The following is a 15,156-nucleotide window of genomic DNA, read 5'->3' on the forward strand; positions in this document are numbered from 1 at the left end:
GAGAAGTTGTGTTGTACGCTGTGAGTGCTTCCATGACTGCTTCGTCAATCGATTGAAGTTGGAGCTGATGCCATTAAGGTGGTCCTTCTAGGTACCTACATGAATGGTCTCGCGTCACAGCCGACCATGCGCCGAAGATTTGTCGAGTGCTCAGTATGGTGATCACTACAATTAAGGGTGATTCTGCTATTGAGAGCAATTGATGATGTTGTGTTCGTCGGTGCTCTGTTCGCGAACAGCTGAGCCAAGAACTTGACTAGTCACTGCCCTGTGTTGCTGAACGGTCAAGTACGCACTTCCAGACTTCCTTGCAATTGCAGTGATATTCTCACTCGCCACTACACATGTCTACATCCTGGTCTGCATTCTCCTTGCTCTGATCATCTTCGAGGGCTACGGAAATGTCTCGGCCGAGTACTTATATGTTCTGCACGAGAGGATCGCAAGCAATTCGCACATCTCGGCCAGCATTTGTTGGTCGAGCATTGGACCGTCTCCTTCAGCTGGCCGGAGAACTGGAGCGTGACAGTCGAGCGTTGACTTGCGGCAATTTTCCAGCCTTCGGACGAGATGGCAAGACACCACTTCTTCCTGGGTATGCCGCAACTTTTGCCGTTTCTGGCATGCTACGACGCTCCGCTGTCACATGCCCGATCATCTCACCTGTGTGCTTGTCCAGTAGTTTATCAATGCCGATTCGGGCGGTGGCAGCTTGCACTTCGTGTTTTTAGTCGCTTCTCAATGATTTTGACGCCCTGTCCCCAGTTCTGTTTGAGAGCTCATAATCGATAAGAGGGCACTCCTTCTCGCGAGCTATGTCGCCGTGACTGGCTGCGGTAGTGTTTCCTGACACGCGCTGAATGGAGCAATAGTGAAAAAATGACGGCGGCCATCAGTTGCCACGCACATTAGTAACCACATGCGACTCTGCTCATGCGTATTTCCGCGATCTTCTCAATGATGACTGATATTGTGACACGAAACTGGCACGCACGAGCTGCACATGCATGGAGCTTGGGGGCTCGGGCCGGTAGCCGATAGGGTTCAGCCTCACATTACTTCATCGGCAGCTGAAGCGCCTTCACCTTCACGCTCACGGCAGCAAGCAGAGCACACTGCTTGTGACATCAAACGCATCGACCATCTGGAGATCGGCACATTCACCCCGTTACCAATCTCTCACTTCTTCACGACTGTTGCGACAAGCAATTCCGCATTTCGAACATTGCGACGACAGCGACCGAGTCCAGCCGCGTGTTCCTGCTGACGGCGCGCGATCCCCTCTTCGACCTTCACAAAAATCCACACCACCGATCGCATTGACGACGCGCGCACTGTCGCCTTACTCCGCCGACGTGGAGGCGGCCCACCGCGCCATGGCGACCGACGACACCATGGATTTCGAGATGGATGTTGACATGGACGCCGAGGTCGATCCGGAATTGGCAGCAATGCAGAGGGCGGCCGCAGAACTGGATGCGGTGCGTCGCCGCAAAAGAGCAAGCAATGAGCACGTGAGACTAACGATATGATCCAGCGCCCATCAATGGCCTTAGAAGGCGAGAACGAGCAGATGAATGGTATCGACAGCATAGAGGACGGCGAATTCTCCCAGACAGAGATCGCCGCGACCAAGGTTCACATTGAGGGCTTGTCGAACATGAATACACAGGACGTCGAAAATTTTGCACGCGATCACTTCAAAAGCGAAGCATTCCGGAGAGTGGAGTGGGTAAATGACAATAGCGCGAACCTCATTTACAGCACAGCAGAAGCTGCCCAAGAAGCGCTTCGCACACTCGCTGCTTCAGAATCGATCGTGGAGGACCCACTCGAGCTGCGGCCAGCCAAAGCCCCAATCACACATCCTGAGGTGGAATTGAGCATACGCCAAGCCCTTGTCTCGGATCAGAAAGTGAAGAATGCCGCGGCTCAGAGCGCATACTATCTCCACCATCCTGAACATGATCCAGAAACCAGGTTCAGCAGAGGTCGTGGCAGAGGTCGAGGTCGTGGACGTGGTAGAGGTGGGTATGGGAGACGTGAGCGATCGCGAAGCACACGTAGCCCGACTGCGGAGAAGCCGTTCGACGTGAATCTCTACGATGACGATCCAGCATCGCTGGCTGCAAGGAGACCTTCGGATGGGCCAGCACGACGACCAAGCATTCGTTCTGAAGAAGACCTTTTCGCGAACCGAGAGTCCGGCAGACGCCCACGAAAGGAAGCGGACCTATTTGCCAATAGATCGAGCGGCAGACTGAAAGATCGATCAAGAAGCAGATCACCGACGCGCGACGGAGATGGTAGGTTCGGGTTCAGCGAAGATCAGCCGTATCGTCAGACTGCACGTAGGCGGTCGCCGCTTGCACCGCGCCGACGCTCAGAAGACGAGAATCGCCTTGCAAAGCAGAATATGAAGGCAGAGCTTTTTCCTGGCAAGAAAGCCTCGGCGCTCAATGGCAACAACAGGAGCAAGTCTCCAGTCGACCTCTTCCCAAAGAAAGCAGCATCAGGTGAGTATATCTCTGCTAGCAGTAGCTCCTGCAACAAGGCGATCAATCCGAATGTTGCAGTGGCTGCTGTTCGCGGTCTTCACATCAGTGCCGGCAAAGACGCCCGTGCTTACGACAGCCAACCAGGTCGATCAGATCGCGAAGACAAGCCACGAGACCTGTTCGCACGAATCGGAAGTTCTCAAGCAGGAAGACTCAATGCAGAGCCAACCACGGGGTTCAGCATCAAGGGCGCAGGGGCGAAGAATGAAGTGTCATTCCTAGGCGCGAGCAAAGAGCGCCAGGATCTCTTCGCCAACAAGCTTACAACGGCCGCAGGCGGAGGCGATCTGTTCCCAGAAAAGGTCCGCCGCCGGAGGGGAGCTTCTGATTTCATCTAGGAGGCGCAGTCGCAAGAACCTCGACGACAACCGGCAGCTGACCATTGTCGTGGTCAACAGAAAGGAGGTCGTACAGCGGCACTGCCAGAGCAGCTGAGACATGACCGCGAGATGTGAGTACTAAAGCTATGGACTCGGCGCCGATCCATAGAAAATGGCATTGCCTTTCCGGGTTAGTGAAGGGATCGGACACTGACAAGTCGCCTCAGACCTTCTGACTCATCTGACCACGACAATCATTCTTACACCGCAATGCCATCAACACGACACGAAAACTATGACTATTCCAAGCCCCGCCACTCACAACCGGAGTGGTTCACGATGCCAATCCACAAGGATCGCTTGGCACTCATCGAGAGCAGCAGCGAATCACCTTCATACGACTCTGACTATCGACGGGAGAGCCGTTATGACACAGTTCAGCGCCGCGAGCCTGTTCGCGAAGAGCGTCGCTTTGATACACATCTTCATCACTCCTCTCAACAACCTTTCATGCATCACGATCGATTGGCTCTCATCACCGGTCTGAATCCGGACCCGGTATATGAGCCGTATCACGACTTGGTGTAGTGCGCGTCGCAGTCTTCGGGTTTGGAGCAAATTTCCGATGGGCGAGGCATATTCTGTACCTGACACACGGCCATAGAGCCGCAGCACCAGAAGCCTCGCAAAGTAGCGAACAGCCACAAAAAAGACAGCAGACAGCAAGCAGGAAATTTGCATGGGCGATTCGAGCGGGCACTGCGCTGCAAGAGCTGAAGTGCTCAGGCGTCGGAGCATATATAGACTCTGATACCCCAGGCAGGATCGAATAAGGCATAGAAGAAATGAGAAAATCATCTTGGTGCGACTGCTGTTTCATCCCATACTAACAGTTCTCACGTTCAACTAAACTTATGTGGACTCGCTTCCGACATCTCCACATCCTCGTCCTCCGCGTCGTCTTTACCAGTGCCACTCCGCTGCCCCCTCCTGGCCTCGCGCATAAAGTCTTTCAATCTGTTCATCTCAACAAAATCTCCTCTGCTAGTCTGCGTCCCATCATCTCCGCCGTCCAAAGCTCTGCCTGTCGCCTGCGCGGCGATGCCACTTAACCCCTCCATCTCACCACTCCTCCCCAAATCCATGACAGGAACCATGCCTACTCTCCCATGTGCGCACACAAACGGAAATGTACAAGTCGCCAACTTTTTCATCAGAACTGTACATTCTTCCTTGGTCAGGACATCATTGAACATGATGGCGCTGCGACATGCACGGGAATGCAGCATGTTGAGCATTTTGGCTGGAATGTGTGGGAGGAGGGAGATCCAAGCTGGTTGATCATTTGCTCCTTCGTTATTTGAAACAGGACGTGGCATTGTTGGTGGAACAGGTTTCCGTGCCCCATCGACGAAGGACCAGATCTCGCTTCGGAGGAGTTCGATAGCGAGGGCTGGAGAAACAGAGCAACGCTCGGCTATGGCGGTGGGTAAGTGGGTTAGGATGAGGCGATGCAACGAGTCTCCGGAGTATTTGTGATTCCGAGACTCGAGACTGCTTGTGAGGGAGGGCGCTGGTAGGTTGTATGTTATACCCCAGCTTTGGAAGTGAGCCCGGTATTGAGTGAAAAGCTCCTGTTCGCGGGCCGAGATCTCGAATACTAGAGATTTGCCGCGGGTAGTGTTTTGTTGTAGAGAAGCAGATCTGACCGAGACGCCCGGCTGATTGTCGTTACCACTTGTCGACGAACCCATCATCTCTGACAGGAGCTCCTCGAGAATGATACGCTCGGAAGCAGCATGTTGGTCAACAAGGACTAAAGTGGAGCCTGAATCCGCCTCATGCTCTGCACAACGCTCAGAATCTCGGGACGGCATCTTTATCAAGATAAACTTTTGGTCGACCTGGCTAATCACTTCGACGTCGTGCAAAGCGGATCGAGATAGGGTAGTGCCTCCACTGCGCTGTCCAGAATGTCGTGCGAATGTTTCACGGTATTTGTCACCAGCGCAAGGTCTTAGCTCTTCCTCAAGTTGTTCAATGAGGCCAGGACCAAACAGTGACGCAGTGGGTATAGATTCCTCGTCTTTCTTGGCAAATACTGGGTTGTTCCATTCCCTCAAGAAGCCAGGAAGCCAGGACTCTTTAGTGACCGACGCAGTTGTTGGCCTGTCCTTGGCGAGAGCGCTGCGATGAGAAAGACTGATTGGCTTGCCAACTGAAGACACGGAGGTGTTGATGGCCACGTGATGTCGTAGGTTGACTGTGTCGCGATTAATTGAGCCAGTCGCGTTGTCGTCGGTGGGCAGCACTACGCCAGTACGCGAATTTACCCGGAAAATATGCCCGCTGACGGGGTCAGTCCAGGTCGTGATGCTCTCTCCTGGTGGCGAAGGGTGGCGACTCTGACTCTGACACGCCGGCTCCGCTCTCAAAAGCTCTTCTTCGTCAATGTTACCAAAGTTGTCGCTTGAAGGGGCCTCGGAATCGTATGCGCGGAAGACTGGCTTTTTCGAATTCAGATCTCCTACTCGAAGTGGTGGCGCACGGATTCTGCTGACCAAGGACGTCGTAGGACTCGGTCCATGAATTTCAGAAGCGTCAGGCTGAGTGCGTAAAGCGCTGTCTCTGGCTTCGGAGCGAGGCTTTGCAGTTACAGCATCGGCATGGCGTTTGTTTCGCGATGGGCCTGCTCGAAGGCGAGTCAGATAATGCCGAGCATCTTCTTCAATCGAAAGGCGATCAGGGCTATGCCCAGTGGCATGCAGCTCAGTGGACAGATCAATAATACGACCATACTTTTTGACAGTGTCTTGACCCAGGTCTGCTGGTCCTGCACCTCTGGCGGAGTACTGCGCAGTCGAAGGGGCCCGAATCGGGGGACCGGACTCTGTTCGTGGAGCTGTCCGTGCTGCTGCTGTCGATGGTCGAAAGCGGTCATCTCGACGTTCTCTGCGCTTCCGAGGACGAAAAAGATTGCTTTCGAGCCACGCGTGGACTGCGGCTTCGAGAATGTCCACGAGGCACTTCATAGTCGCTTCGCTCATGGCCGCAGCGTCTGCATCGACAACGCGGTTGGCTTCGCGGAAGTTAAGCTGGAGGACATACATGGCATGTCGATCGAGACTCTTCTGTGCTCTCTCTCCATGACTTTGCCGCGGGACTGTGTTTGGTCTGGGTGAAGTTTTGGCATTCCGGGGGCCGTCTTCCGATGCGCTGAAGCTGCTGTTTGCAAAAAGGCTGTTGACTGCGTGGTATAAATCGTGGTGGGCATCGTTACGAGCGCACGGGAAGACACCGATAGCGATGAATTGACATTGCTTATGTGGCGACGGATCGAGACAGATCATTCCCCGTAGGGACACCACGCTTGTAGAAGCAGAAAGTGGTACCCATCTGCTTCGCGATTCCGTGGGCCCAAGTGAAGCTTGGAAAATGACTGGCAGAGTATCTCTCAAATCGTGTTGAACGGACTTACCTTCCAGTTGGCCGAGGCCTCGTTTGGTGAGGCTAGCAGCACTACCGCTGTTGAACGTGACCCTGTGCGCTTCTGCGTCGGGTTCTCGTACCTTGATAGAACACGGTCTAGGCCATGCAAGCAACAGAGCAGCTATATCGCGCTTGAGCTCGTGCCAAGCCTTCTCATGATCATTGCCAGAATCCGCGGAGAGCGCACGTTGCTTCACTCGCACAGGCATGTTTCCAAATAAGTCACGAACTGAAACACTCGTGCCATGCCTTTGGAGAATAGTGGCGAACAGGCTCGTATCGGCAGCTTTCACGTGGCGGGTGATGACTTTGCCGTGGTGCATGGTCAATGTGCCCGACATCGTGGCCCTCTCGGGAAGCGAGCTGATCTCCAGCAGCGACATAATTGCGAGCTCTGCCAGAAAGGTGCCAGTAGATCCATGCAGATGGTCATTCTGCTGACGAGAAGCAGACCGCTTCGAAGTGCAGTGCATCCTGCCTAGACTGCCATTCTCGAGAAATTCTGCTGACGGAATGCCGGCACCATTGTCCTCGACCGAGCAGCTACCGCGCATCCAGTCCACGGAAATGCTGATCTTGTCTGCGCCAGCATCGAGACTGTTCTCAAGCAACGAGCAGACCACGCCTTGCAACGTGGTGATGTGCTTCGAGGAGTGGATTTGAGAGATGGCTTCCGCGCTCAATGGCAAGATACGAGGCGGCCCAGGGGTTGTGCGCTCTCCATGCTGATGATCACGCCTCGGTGGCACGGGCAGCCCGATCATGGCGTCGGGTGGCGCGTCCTGGTCGGAAAGTGGCACGTGGAGTGTAGCATGATGTTCGCTAAGATGCTGTCCTGCTTCGAAAGCACCAGAAGCCACGACTGATGATTGCGATGGGCGGCGATTCAGGTGGCAGATGATGAAAACCGGGCAGTAGACGGCGGTGGCAGTGTGTAGCGACGACGATGAGGTGCAGTCAAATTAAGGAGGGTCTCGCGCTTTCTAGCCTGAAACACAAGCACGTGGAGCGTGACATCAGATTTCTGCAGGGAGTTTGCTTGCAGATGGCGGGTGCTCCATCTGTGCTCTTTAACCAGCGCGTCCAGGCCTCTGCCCTCCCACCACCCCATTGTCCGCTCTCCGCCCACTGCTGCCTCCGATAACACGTACCGCCACCACTCCGCCCCCCTCGCCGCTCATCATCTCGCCCGCAGCGAACGGATCGACGTGTTTTGTCCAGTTCATCCTCAGGAGACAAGCAGCTGGGAGCTCTCGAAGGGTTCAAACAGCTCGAGCTTTCTGATCCAGAGCATCGCCGCACCTGCTCGCCAGCATCTCCCCGCCTCGTCCACAGCACCGCCAACTTCATTCTGCCAAGCGACCACCTGTCTCCTTCCGCACGACTCCGATCATCCCCGTTGCGCAGCAGGCTTCCTCCTTCCCGCACGGGACAGCGTAGCCAACACCACCGGCAGACGCCGTGCGCTCAGAGTAGCATGGCCACCGCCGAAGTCGACAGCAGGCCGCCTGGTAAGCGCTGTTCTCCCCTCTGACACGAATGCGCATGCATTATGCTCTGCAGCATGGCATTCCACATCCGGAAACCCACCGCTGACACATTCCTCGTAGAGCGTCCCAACAAGCGCCGTCCATTCGCCAATTTCGTCAAACGCCTGACCAATTTCAAACACGGAGACCAAAAGAAGGAAGACAATGGCAAGAAGGGCAGTGGAGGCAATGTTCTCAAGCACAAGAAGAACAACACGTCGTCGAGCAAGAACAACCCGTACCCGCAATCTGGGCATTTCCACCAACCGCATCAAGAAAGTCAGCCTTCGCTGAGCCCATCGGGACGAGAGCAATATGAGAGCGCGTCATTCTCGTCGCTTCCGGGAAGCTCAGTGCAGGAGGATGAGGGGCACAACGGCCACGGCAACAAGAGTGGAGCTCCAACGCTGGCAACAAACCCAGAAACGGTACACAGCGATGCCGGGCACAGCAGAGCGGTAACGACGTCCACGGGTGCAGGCGCACTGAGTACGGCGGGTGCGAATAGTACCTTCAGCTCGCCAAACCACAGCGATCACTCTCTGGCAACTACCTTGACTACAATCCAGTCGATGTCAAATGCCGCTGGACACCACAATTCCTCGCAACATACACACTACAACAGTCAGAGTCAGCCTAATGGCACTCACTTTTCGCATCAATACCCGGTGTCGCCAGCACCATCTGCGGCCATGACTGCGTCTGCAATTCCGCGACACTTGCACGCCGATGCTACCGCCGCCTCGGTCGCAAACACCCCTGCGACTTACAGTTCGGCCACTGCCAACAACATGCTCTCGGACAATGCCAGCATCCTCACCTTGGCTTCCTCGAGCAAGCGAAGGCGGAGAAGCATGGATACAGACGCATCAGTGCGCGCTCTAGCCCCTGGATCGACGTTCGGAGGCAGCCGCGAGTCACTGCCACTGAGTGTGTTGAGCAGTGGACAAGATCCATCTCGTCAATCGATCGGTGGCATGCCTGGATCAGCCAGTGCGGAACGCGCTAGCGTGTACTCTTCGTCAGGTCTCATTCGGGAACTGCCAGGCACGCACACATCTGCTCTACAGTCTGAGCGCAACTCCTACTACAACCGACCTGGTGACGCCAAATCTTTGCGTTCCATCACGAACATCAAAGACGACGCACGATCGATCAGCGGCATGGATGCGCGTTCGCAGTATGATGCCAAGAGCATACACGATGTCGCGAGTGTGAGAAGTGTCGACACGAAAGGCGCTTTGAACAATGAGTCTGATCGTCATCATGTCCGAAACGGTAGTATCCCGGGCAGCATCGGCGGTCAAGCTTATACCCCGAGTCTTTTGCGCCAAAGCAGCGCAGCCGGAACGCTGGACCTGAGTCGTCGAAGCAGCAACTGGGATGAGCCGGAGCAGAATAAAGAGAGCGCTGATGCGGTGGTCGAAAACACTAGCAACAGCGCCAAAAAGCAACCAGCACAAGATTAGGTCCCTTGCGATGCCGTATTCTATTGCGGCGAAGAGAATGGTATCCTATGGCGAACGAGGGGAAGGGCGCTCAGCGTGGATTTGATGCTCGATCACGCGAGGACGAGATATTTGACAGAGCAGTCTCGGTTACGAGCGAGGAGGCTGGAGGTATTGAGAACGGAATACCAGAATTCTTGAGGGCGGCGCACGGGAAGCTGGTGGGGTGGATGTCCGTGTATTCGGTCTGGAGTTTTGCTTACGATTCGATCAGTCTGTGTTATTATCCAAGAAGGTGTGCGCTCTTCAAGGCGTGGGGAACATGGCGAATTATTGGGGATCAACAGCACGATACCCGGGCAGCATGGCACAGTCGTGGAGTCTGAAAATTGGAATCAATGGATCAATCAATCAGTCGCTTCTATTTGGTTTGTGGCGCATAAGTCTTTTCTTTACATATGCAAGTGACTTCTATGATAACCGGTCCTGCTCTCTTTCGCCTCCTGCCGTCATGGCTGCGAATCTTGGCAAAACAGGTCATTCCGCTTGATCGGACCATGAATCGTGGATTCCGAGGCGGCCTTTTGAGCTATTGCTTTCAAATCTGGCAACGCAGTGCCAATACTCGCCTGTAATGGTAACTCTCGAGACTCTTGCTTCTGCGCCCTCGAGAGATTGATAGGCGAATCGCCGTACCATAATGGATGTTGTTTTCTTGCCATCACAGGCCACGTGGAGTCGGTAAGTTGTTTTGAAGCCCTCCGCTCTTTTGATAGAGACTTGTTCAGTAGAGGTGCCGGAGGGTCACCAGCGGAGATGTCATATGTCCTTCAAGCACCCGATGCGATACCCATTGGGTTGCCCTTAACTCTCGTATCCAACAGCAATCGATCCGGCGCAATCAAATCAATGGCACCATCGAGCGTCGACTTGAACCTCGTCAATTCCGCCACGGCTGCCTCTGTCAGCGTGCTGTTGGTTGGATCATCTACGCAGATTGACACCTCGATGATGAAGCTCCCACTTGCGTCGATGAGTTTCAGCTGGCTAGAGGTCCTTGGCGGCGAAGTTTCAGCAAGAGGGTCTTGGGGTGGTGTTGCAGTCTCTGGTGGATTGGAGTAGAAGCGGATGACTTTAATGATGAGGTTGTGGTGAACGAAGCGGGACCCGGACTGGACATATTGACGCTTGAGATGATAGGATTGGGGTTGCTTGAAGAGGGAAAGTTGCTCTGGGGTTGCAGGTTGCGAAGTGGTGTTGCGGGAGATGTAGGTTGTTATGCCGGTGTCAGGGACTGTGTGGGTGATCGTTAGTGGAACTGTCACCTTGTGGAGAGACGAGTGGACGGGAATCGAGTGCCAATCGATAGTAGAGAGTAGATTGAAGGGTAGGAATCGCAACTCACCTGACTCTGCTCGAAAAGTCCATGGCTGTACATTTGTTGCAGTATCGCCATCGACGTTGAAACCACGTACAAGTCTGTGGTAGCTCAAAGGCTGTGTGACAGTGGTCTTGGGCTGCGGTTGCTGCAAGGACCGTGTTAGCTCCCTCAAGCATTGATCCCCTCAGCTATCGGTAGGAGAAGAACGGTGGCTGCTCCAACGACCGTTGAAACGACTACTAGGACTGGACAACATACCCTCTTAGAAACTGCAGCCTCTTGAGCCTTCAGCTGAGCATACAGCAAAATCTGCTCGTTGATGGGCGTGGGTTGATTACTTGAGATTCCGGCCAGGATGCTTAGAACCTGCTCCTCTCGCGCGGCCGGAATTTGCGAATAGAGCAAGTACTCCCGCATAGTGGTGGTGATGTGTCGAGGATGACCCGGCGGTTGCTGCAAAGCCCGATTTCGGAGATATGGGGTCGATATGGGCGAAGGGATTCGCACGACACAGTGGGGATGTTTAGTGATGATGCGATGGCACAATGGCGTGAGAGCGGGCGGAATAGACTGCTGTTTTGATCGATTCCGACGTGCTCGTCAAAATGCCGCTGCCACCGCAGGATCAGGTCTTAGAAGCAGGTGTCTGGCAATTGTGCAAGCCCTTCAACATTCACTTGAAAGAATGCCCACAAAATCCGACGAGCCGAATTGCTGGCGCGAAGGTTTGATTCGTTGCATGTGAAGAGGACGATGATGTGCCGCGCGCGTCGTGTTGCCAGATTGGAGCAAGCTTCGCCGGGGACTCCACATGCGCGCATGGACGCCTGTCGACTCCCGACAATCACCGACATGAACTAGTTCTACAAAGCACATCCCACCTCCACTCTCACCTTCCACCCACGTCCTCTCACTCTCTCACGCGCACACCGACCGACGCGCAGCTTCGTCGACCTGCACGCCTCCCTCGACTCCCATGTGGACCGCTGCAGATTCCTCTCCCATATCGCAAACCTTATCCGACACGCCGTAAACTGCCCGACGGAGGATATCGGATCCCCGACCACCTACCATACCTGCAACAACCTCGTCGCAAACCACATCCACGCACACATCCACGCACAATGCAGGCCACACGGCGGCTCTTCCAGCACCGCCAGCCCATGATCCGTTTCTTGGGAAAGCGATCAAACCCCAAGCGTACGTCATACTCTCGCAAACACTCGCCATTGCGATCGACATATCACTAACCACAAGTCTATTTCACAGAAGTCGACCATACCCCAAAGCCACACCCCGAGTCCCCATCCCACGATCTTCCTTCATCGTTCGCCAACTACCGACAACAAGCCATTCAACACGGACCTCTGAAGGGCGGCCAGCAGAAGCCTAACGCACCGTCTTCTGGCTCCGCAGCCGCACCATTGAATCCTTACGGAGCGATTGGAGGCAGGAGCGCAAAGGAATTGGGGCCGATCAAAGTAGCACAGGGAGAATTCGCGGATAGGAACGATTTGCCAAAGAGGTTCCACCGGACAGCGTGGAGCCAGGCTGAAATTGATGCGATCGAGAGTGGAGGAGCGAGCATGTTTGGCTGAAGAAGGAATATGCACAGCAGCCTGAGAGAAGGAATGCGAGGACCTATGGACGTGCTGGAAAGAATCACGATTCGGGAGGGGAGGCGGAAATGAAATCCCACGTGCAATGAGAGACTTCGCTAGGCGGACATTGAGCAGGAGAAATTATGCTTCGCGATAAGATGAGCTCAGCAACGGAGAGTATCGAGAGCGACATGAAAATGCTAAGATAAGAAACACTGTACTGGTACGTGTACATACTGCTAGAGCATAGAACACTTACGACCAAGAAGGAACTTCTCAACCGACCGAAGTGCCCTCCTCCGCCTCAAAGTAGGTGGCAGTCTGATCACCTTCTTCCAGCTTCCGCTGCAGCAACTCCATCTCTTCTTCCAATTCGGCTTTCGAGCAGTTCTGCTTCGCGAACTCGAAATCGATCAGGATCACCTCTTTGCCCTCCGCCCCGTCTCCCTTAGGCACGAGGAAATTCCCATGATCGGGATCGCCGAGCTTGATACTCAGCGCGTGCAACCGCGCAAGAGCCCTCTTACAAGCTGTCAAATCTTCCAAACCCGCAGCGCGTCTCATGTTCCCGGCATATTCGATCACGATGCCGATGACCCGGCCTCCATCGCCCTCTAAAAGGTGGCCCAGGAATTTTGGCCCAGCGCGGCTGCCACTCTCGTGTAGAGATCGATAAATTGCGGTTTCCGTCCTCATGTGGTCGATTTCCCATGGCCAGACGGCCATCTTGACGATGACAGGTTTGCCATTGTTGATTGCAGGGCTAGTGCAGATTCGGACTCTCTGGTTGAGATCATCTTGTTCAGTGAAGTCCACTTCGTTGAGCTGGGTGGGATGCCAGACGGTTTCCACCTTTGGGAGTTCGATCGCCTCGAGTCTGGCGAAATACACTTCGGCCGTCGCGGGGTCCTTGGCTACGTGTCCGCTGTTCCAGTCCCCGGGTGGAAAGGGTGGCAAGAGCTCGCCAATAAGAGTGGGCGCAAAGGTCCGATCTGTGAGAGGGCGGTCGGGAAAAACGCCTGGCGCGGTCGAAACATACTTCACGTTTTTCTCGTCGAGTAGGAAGCGATAGTCACTATCGGTGCTACCGTCCTCATCGAAGGAACAGGCGAGGAGACGCACGTTGGTGTTCTTGAGTTGAGCGGTGCCCATGATAAGCAGAATTCGTCGGCCAATGCAAAATTTCGGAGGCAGCTGCTTCGCCGCAAGAGGTATTGCGATGGCGCCTGTCGCGGGCTGCTTTATTTCAGGCGAGGCTGTCGACGGACCTGCCAGATGCTCTCTGCTGTCTAGATTGCTGCGCGGCAATGAAAAGAAGTTGACGTCTGAGTAGGCAAGCGAAAGTCCTCCGCCTGGAACTGTTTGGTGGTCACTAGCCAAGCCCCGGATTGCGGCCCAGCAAACAAAAGAACGGCCACTGTGGCGCGCCTACACGACACATAGTCTTTCGTTTCGTCGATAATATGGCAAGTCAGCATGTATAGCACGATGAACCCTGGTTGAACTCATTGCATGAGTGGAAGCAGCCCACAGCCGCTACGATACACTGCGAAATCTTTCACGCATGCTTCACCGAGGGCACACACCATTGGGATTCTGCCATGAATGCAGTTTACGTGATGCTTTCGGAGACATAAAACCAGCATGTCCCTTCAGCATCGAAGGAATCATCATCAGAGTAGCCAAGAAGCTCAAACGAGCACACTCTACCAGACCTCAAACCAACCCCACACTGCCAAACCACAGTCAATACCCAGCAGCGCCTCTCCGAGCTTCTCACACACTCTCTGTAAGTCCAACTCTCCAGAAGCACCATTCTTCGGCACGAATCGATGCTGACATTTGCCTCAGACCCTTCTCTATCAAGGCCAGCTACCACCCCAACACCTCACACAATGTGCGTCCAGAAGATGCGCCGCTACACATGTGGCTGTGAAAAACCAGAGCGTTTCATCCAATGCCGTAGCCGCACCGGGACCAATGTCTCGTGCAATACGGTTACCAAACAATATCTCGTACCATCTAATCACATGTGCAGAGCGCACACAGTGAAGCCGAGGACGGACGAGATGCATCGTTAAGCGTGAGTTGGAGGCGTTTGGTGGTAGACGACATGAATTGTACAGAACATCAAGCATTGATGCTGTTAGGCGTTAGCAGCAATTTTTAGACGTCGTACCTCTCCCTCCTGACATGCATGTATTTACCAACCGCCTCGTTCACAGGCCTTACATGACCATATCGTTCCAAATGCTCCGAAATCCCTTTCCTCGTATACTTGATCCTCATCTTAGATACTCCGTCCCTTGCGTCTCGCCCATCTCTACACCCAAGACAGAAATATCCCCAATCTGCTTTCCGTCCCCGGTCATATAAATACGGCGCCGAAATAATCGCCATAAATCTCCTCGGCTCGCAAGTCGTCCTGTCCAACATTGGAAGCTCGTTCGTAGCGTCTCCGTTCATCACCGCTCTGCGATCAAAGAGTCGGACACGCTTTCGCACTATTTTACTCCGATCTTTCGGCCATGTTGAAGCGTAGCGCCCGGGTAAGCTAAGGATATTTGGAATGTTTGCTTCGAGCAGGTGGTCACGAAATGTCTTGCCGGAGTCTTGCTGGTGAGGATTGTGCGCCGCGAAGTGACATGATGCGAGACCGGTTTCCAAAGGTAGGAATTCTGTCCGCGTGGTGAAGCAAGCGTAGCAGACTCTTTCGCAGGTGATGAGGTAGAGATAGTCGCCAAAGCGGTCACAGCTGGAGCATTGCGTCGTGCAGAGGGTTTGATATAATGTCTGGCAGTCGTATGAAGTCGCTTGAATGCTGAGGACA

General features: G+C 54.3%; 7 protein-coding genes across 7 annotated transcripts; 4 read left to right on the forward strand and 3 right to left on the reverse strand.

Moving 5' to 3' along the window:
- Window positions 1-1,376: 1,376 nt before the first annotated feature.
- Window positions 1,377-2,896, forward strand: RHO25_006745 (uncharacterized protein; the record flags this gene model as incomplete). Its single annotated transcript, XM_065602837.1, has 2 exons — window positions 1,377-1,481; window positions 1,538-2,896. The coding sequence occupies 2 exons, from the start codon at window positions 1,377-1,379 to the stop codon at window positions 2,894-2,896; spliced, it is 1,464 nt and encodes a 487-aa protein (XP_065458909.1).
- A 252-nt stretch (window positions 2,897-3,148) lies between these two features.
- RHO25_006746 (uncharacterized protein) lies at window positions 3,149-3,466 on the forward strand (the record flags this gene model as incomplete). The annotated part of the gene is made up of 1 exon (XM_065602838.1): window positions 3,149-3,466. One exon carries the CDS (start codon window positions 3,149-3,151, stop codon window positions 3,464-3,466), a length of 318 nt encoding a protein of 105 aa, XP_065458910.1.
- A 314-nt stretch (window positions 3,467-3,780) lies between these two features.
- RHO25_006747 (uncharacterized protein) lies at window positions 3,781-7,131 on the reverse strand (the record flags this gene model as incomplete). The annotated part of the gene is made up of 1 exon (XM_023597547.2): window positions 3,781-7,131. One exon carries the CDS (start codon window positions 7,129-7,131, stop codon window positions 3,781-3,783), a length of 3,351 nt encoding a protein of 1,116 aa, XP_023452908.1.
- Window positions 7,132-7,844: 713 nt separating this feature from the next.
- Window positions 7,845-9,365, forward strand: RHO25_006748 (uncharacterized protein; the record flags this gene model as incomplete). The annotated part of the gene is made up of 2 exons (XM_023597548.2): window positions 7,845-7,878; window positions 7,978-9,365. The coding sequence occupies 2 exons, from the start codon at window positions 7,845-7,847 to the stop codon at window positions 9,363-9,365; spliced, it is 1,422 nt and encodes a 473-aa protein (XP_023452909.1).
- Window positions 9,366-10,174: 809 nt separating this feature from the next.
- RHO25_006749 (uncharacterized protein) lies at window positions 10,175-11,142 on the reverse strand (the record flags this gene model as incomplete). Its single annotated transcript, XM_023597549.2, has 3 exons — window positions 10,175-10,638; window positions 10,750-10,870; window positions 10,984-11,142. The coding sequence occupies 3 exons, from the start codon at window positions 11,140-11,142 to the stop codon at window positions 10,175-10,177; spliced, it is 744 nt and encodes a 247-aa protein (XP_023452910.1).
- Window positions 11,143-11,849: 707 nt separating this feature from the next.
- On the forward strand, window positions 11,850-12,323 carry RHO25_006750 (uncharacterized protein; the record flags this gene model as incomplete). Its single annotated transcript, XM_023597550.2, has 2 exons — window positions 11,850-11,925; window positions 11,995-12,323. The coding sequence occupies 2 exons, from the start codon at window positions 11,850-11,852 to the stop codon at window positions 12,321-12,323; spliced, it is 405 nt and encodes a 134-aa protein (XP_023452911.1).
- Window positions 12,324-12,602: 279 nt separating this feature from the next.
- On the reverse strand, window positions 12,603-13,478 carry RHO25_006751 (uncharacterized protein; the record flags this gene model as incomplete). Its single annotated transcript, XM_023597551.1, has 1 exon — window positions 12,603-13,478. The coding sequence occupies one exon, from the start codon at window positions 13,476-13,478 to the stop codon at window positions 12,603-12,605; it is 876 nt and encodes a 291-aa protein (XP_023452902.1).
- Window positions 13,479-15,156: the final 1,678 nt, after the last annotated feature.

The sequence above is a fragment of the Cercospora beticola genome, chromosome 4, assembly GCF_033473495.1.
Source record: "Cercospora beticola chromosome 4, complete sequence".
NCBI lineage: Eukaryota > Fungi > Ascomycota > Dothideomycetes > Mycosphaerellales > Mycosphaerellaceae > Cercospora > Cercospora beticola.